The sequence below is a fragment of the Saprolegnia parasitica genome (genome assembly GCF_000151545.1).
Source record: "Saprolegnia parasitica CBS 223.65 unplaced genomic scaffold supercont2.45, whole genome shotgun sequence".
NCBI classification, from domain to species: Eukaryota; Oomycota; class Saprolegniomycetes; order Saprolegniales; family Saprolegniaceae; genus Saprolegnia; species Saprolegnia parasitica.
In genome coordinates, this window is record NW_012156439.1 from 256,975 (window position 1) to 262,229 (window position 5,255).

The 5,255-nt window shown below is 60.3% G+C and overlaps 1 protein-coding gene across 1 annotated transcript; it reads right to left on the reverse strand.

The window, feature by feature from the left end:
• Window positions 1-1,558: 1,558 nt before the first annotated feature.
• On the reverse strand, window positions 1,559-5,225 carry SPRG_09182 (hypothetical protein). The gene is made up of 4 exons (XM_012348616.1): window positions 4,545-5,225; window positions 3,893-4,514; window positions 3,180-3,836; window positions 1,559-3,153 (listed from the first exon to the last, which is right to left on the reverse strand). Exons 1-4 carry the CDS (start codon window positions 5,021-5,023, stop codon window positions 1,633-1,635), a joined length of 3,279 nt encoding a protein of 1,092 aa, XP_012204006.1. The 5' UTR covers window positions 5,024-5,225; the 3' UTR covers window positions 1,559-1,632.
• Between the last annotated feature and the right edge of the window lie 30 nt (window positions 5,226-5,255).

Here is a 5,255-nt window from a genome sequence, read left to right on the forward strand (position 1 = left end):
AAGAGGCACGCTTGGTCGGCCCTGTCGAGCCAGTGCAAATGTGCGCGGAACTTGACCGCGCGGAGCATCACTTGGTAGACGAAGTCGGCGTACTTTGGTAAGATAGCGTCTGGTAGCCGGAGCTCAGCTGCGGCGGCTACGGCAGCAGGCACCTCGTAGAAGTCTTCCTCGACGCCCAGGCGGCGGGTCGGTAGCTGCAAGCGCGTCCTTGGCGGGGCACGACGTCGGCGGGCTTCGGCGGGCGTCGTCTGGGTCAACAGCTTGGTATCTTTGTGGAGTCAAACCAGCCATGGCGGCTTGGGAGTCGGGCTTGGCACAGGGCCGCACATGAAGGCGTCGACCGTCATAGCGAGCCAGCCGAGCCACTTGTCGTTCGGTATCACGTGTGGGCCGAGGTCACGGCCGCGGCACTTTGCCGTCACCGGGTTCTTTTCTTGGTTGTGGACCGTGATTGGAACAGAAACGCGCGTGCTATTAATACCAGCGTTGTTGTTGAAATGAGTTAAGATGCAATTATAGAGATTTGGTGGACTTCCTAATGCGCTCGTGAGGCGTGGCCGGTGCGACAAGCGAGGAGCGTTGTGGTCGTGATTCGGGATTGCGCGAGGGACCAGGTAGCGTGCACACCAAGGGTCGTCTCGGAGAGCGATGAGCGACGCGTCAAGAGATGGCATCACAGCGCGACGAGCCAAGTGCTGGACATGCAGTCGTGCGTAGTAGCTGCCCGGATCGCGAGCGCAGCAGCGGGGAGTTGCGTCAGCGTCGTGCGGAAGACACGGTTGTTGCGTTCGAGCCAAAGACAATACCAGACGCAAGCGCGTAAGATCGGTCAGAGGGCACGAATGGACGACTTGTGGGCCGATTACGGCGCGGCAACACTTTCGTGAATAATGCTAGCGACCGACGACGGGAGTCGTATCTGCAAAATGGCCCGCATCGGTGCAAAAGCGCGCCTGATCGCGCGGACGTATGAGCATCGCACCAAAAGATGGCCGTACGTTTCGCGGGCTGGCGCATCGCTCTGTGTCGACACTACAGAGATTCTTTCGGAGCTGCATCATAACAAACGAGTACTAGAACGTTGGTTGAGTAAAGGGCACCATTGGTTTATGCCCGCGCTGCTGCTGTATCTCGTCTGTAAATTGTTGGACACCGTCGGCAGTGATGCCGCGTCATCGCACGGTTCCCGATACACCTCGAGGCCATGCTGCAGAGATCATATCTCAGCTGCATCATACATGCAACAAACGAGTACCAGTAGTACGTTGGTTGGGTGAAGGTGCTGTGGGCTTCTACGGGCGGTGCTGCTGATTTCGACATGTAGCGAGACAACGCTGGTAGTACGCGCATTTCTGTTCCGATCACGGCGCACAACCAAGAAAAGAACGTTAGTACTGCGCTGGATCATGCTGCGCTGCGTATCGGGGTGGCAAAAACGCCGAGGCGGCTCGCATTGGTAAAAGAAAGAGGGGCTATATTGAATGCGCTACAAGAAGACTCCTTTAAGCTACTGGCAACGAAGGTGACGTGGCGCTTCAACGTGCAACTGCTCGAAGTGCAGAACTGCAAGCCCTTGATCGGATCCGTCAGCCAGCAAAACACATGCACCCCGTACGGGCGCACACACCTCGTCTAGTGCGTCATCTGACGCGCGACCAGCGCGGCATACATACCGTCACGGAGACCAACGAGCTCGTCGTGTGTGCCGAGTTCGCACACCTTGCCGTCGTGGACGACTGCAATCATGTCGGCGTTGCGGATTGTCGACAAGCGGTGGGCGACGATCACGGTCGTCCGGCGCTTCTGCCGCAAGAGAGCGTCCAATGAGGCTTGCACGATGCGCTCGCTCTCCGTGTCGAGCGCCGACGTGGCTTCGTCCAGCAAGAGCACGGCCGGATCCCGGATGATGGCGCGCGCGATCGCAATGCGCTGCTTCTGGCCGCCCGACACTTGCACGCCGCGATCACCGACCGCCGTGTCGTACCCGTTCGGGAACCGCATGATAAAGTCGTGGGCGCTGGCCTTCTTGGCGGCATCTTCAATCTCGGCTTTCGTCGCACCGGGCTTGCCCGTGGCGATGTTGTCGGCGATCGAGCCCGCAAACAGCACTGGCTCCTGCGACACGATCGAGATGTGGCTACGGAGCGACTGGACGTTGATCGACCGGAGATCGTGGCCATCGAGAAAGACAGCGCCGGACACGGGGTCGTAAAAGCGCTCGAGGAGGCTAATCGCCGTGCTCTTGCCACTTCCAGAGCCACCGACAAGCGCGAGCGTCTGGCCGGCGCGCACCGTAAGGCTATAGTCCTTGTAGATGATCGCGTCGGGGCGCGACGGGTACGCAAATGCCACGTGGTGCAACTCGAGCTCGCCCTTGACGTCACCGAGCACGAGGCCATCGTTTGCCGCGCAGTTGATGGTTGGCACCCGGTCAATGATACCAAAGATGCTCTGAACGGCCTTCTTGGCCTTGCCAACGTCGCCGAGCGATTGGATCGCCATGCCGACGGCGGTGGAGCATTGAAACATCGGGTTAAGTACCATAAACATTCGCTCGAACGTCAAGTCGCCACGCAGCATGAGCCAGCCACCAAACCAAAAGAGGAAGGCGAGCACGAGCAGCATGAGTGCTTGCGAAATGCCGTACGCGACACCGGCGTGGAGACCCACTTTGCGGTCGGTCACCGACGACTGCTGGAGGTAAGCGAGGTACTTGGCGTTGGTCGTCGTTTCGAGGCCAAACGAGGCGACGGTCCGGATCGAGTTGATGGCTTCTGAGAGGAGTGCGCCAGCCTTGGTGTCGCCATCGTTGACGTCCTTCCCGGTGCCGCCGCTCATCTTGGTCGACTGGATGTAGCCGTTGGCCATAAATGTGGGAAAGGTCGCGAGGATCACGAGCGTCATTTGCCAGCTCTGCGTAAACGCAATCACTATCGTGACGGCGACCGACGCGAGCGTCACCAAGATCGCGTTGAGTGTCTCGGCCGTCATGGAGCGAATGGCCGCCGAGTCGGTCGCGAGGCGCGTTGTGAGGGCGCCAGACGAGTGCTTCTCGTCGTCAAACCAGCCAATGTCCTGGCGCAGCATCGCGTCAAAGCACATGGCCCGGATGCGCGACGTGAGACGCTCGCAAGCAATCGCAAACTGATGGTTCTGGACGACAACGGCCGCAAAAAGACGGCACCCAGCGCCGCGTACGCGCCCGACCAAATCGACGCTTCGCGCAGCATGGTATCGGCACCGAGATCGACGCGGAAGAAGAGTACGGTCGATTTGGTCAAGAGCACGCCCCAGATCGGAAACACGGCGCCGTTGACGAGCGCACCGAGGCTGCCCAAAGCAAGATTCAAAAACTCGGGCTGGCTCAAGCGCCAGACGCGCATGATCGACACAGGGCCCGACGGAAGCGACGCATCCGTGTCCGACGCCGACTCGATCGACGATGCCATTGCGTCGGCTTCGGTAGTCAATGCCGGCTTGTGTTGCAGACGATTGTGGCCCGACGCGACGGGAAACATATCGTCGGTGGTCTCGGAAGTTTTCATCTGCGCGTCAACAAGCGCCTTGTAGAGGCCGTCGGGACGTTCCACTAGCTCGTCGTGCGTGCCGTCTTCCGCGATTCGACCTGCTTGGAGCACGACAATGCGGTCGGCGTTCCGGATCGTCGAGAGGCGGTGCGCAATGATGATTGTCGTCCGGTTGCCCGACGCAACGAGACGGTCCAAGGACTCCTGCACAATGTGCTCACTCTCCGTATCGAGCGCGGACGTCGCTTCGTCCAGGATCAGAATGCTCGGGTTCTTGATGATCGCGCGCGCAATCGCAATGCGTTGCTTCTACACATCGACGGTTTCAAACTTTGGAAAGTGCGAAGTGGGAAAGGACAGCATACCTGACCGCCCGAGAGCTGCGCGCCGCGATCACCAACTTCGGTGTGCAAGCCGTCCGGAAACCCCATGATAAAGTCGTACGCGTTGGCTTGCTTGGCGGCTGCAATCACCTCGTCGAGCGTCGCGTCTGGCTTGCCGTGGCGAATGTTGTTGGCAATCGAGTCCTGAAAGAGACACGGCTCTTGGCCGACAAGACCGATCTGCGACCGAAGCCATTTGAGGTTGAGATCCTTGACGTCGTGGTCGTCGAGCAAGACCGTGCCGGAGAGCGGGTCGTAGAAGCGCTCGAGGAGCGAGACGATTGTGCTCTTGCCACTACCACTCGCGCCGACGAGCGCAATCTTTTGGCCTGCCGGGATCGTGAGCGAGTAGCCGGCGCAGACGCGGACGTCCGGTCGCGACGGGTACGCAAACGAGACGTTGTTCAATGTGATTTCACCGCGGACAGACGACAGCATCTTGCCCGACGCTGCGGTCGCATCGATCTTGGACTCGCGCTCGATGAGTTCATAGACGCCGTGGGCGGCTGCACGGGCCGCAAAGATGGCTTGGGTAGCGGGGCTGGCTTGGCCGAGCGCCATCGAGCTCATAATGATGCAGAAGAAGATGATGAGGACGCGACCACTGTCGTAGCAACCGCTCCCGACGCACGACCCGGTGATCTGGTCGTCGGCGACCTTGACCGCGCCGTAGTACATACCGATCGCGTACGTGCAAAAGATGACGAAGAACATGCCGCCCGTGCCAACGCCGACGGCGACGCCTTTCTTGAGACCGGCGGCTTCCGTCTTTGCGAGCGCCGCCTTGTACTTGAGCGCAAACGACGTCATGGCGTTGAAGACGTGCACGGTGCGGATGTTGCTCAAAGCTTCCTGCGCGATGCCGCCCGCCTCGCCATACGCGTCGACGCCAACTTGGGTGGCTGCCGTGATCGCCTTGATCATCCAGTAGCCGCTGCCAGCGACGAGCGGCGCGACAGCCAGCAAGACGAGCGCGAGCTCCCAGCCGTAGATCATGGCGACGATGATGCCCGTGAGACCCATGGTTGAAAAGTTGATGGCGTCTGCGACCTTGCGCCCCAGACCTTCTTGGATGATGAGCGTCGTATCGGCGACCCGCGTCGCGAGTTGCATTGGGTCGTTGACGTCGAACCAGCCGACTTCTTGGCGAAGGATGGCCGACGCGTAGGCGTGGCGAAGGCGCTTCGTCTGGCGCGCCGCCGCAATCGAAAAACACGCAATCTGTGCGAGACCGGACAGAAGTGCAATCGCAGCGACAACAGCAAACTGGATCACGATGCGGCGGATGCCCGCACGGAAGTTTTCGGTATCGTCGCTCAGGCGGTTGGGGCCCACGGCGTTGAGG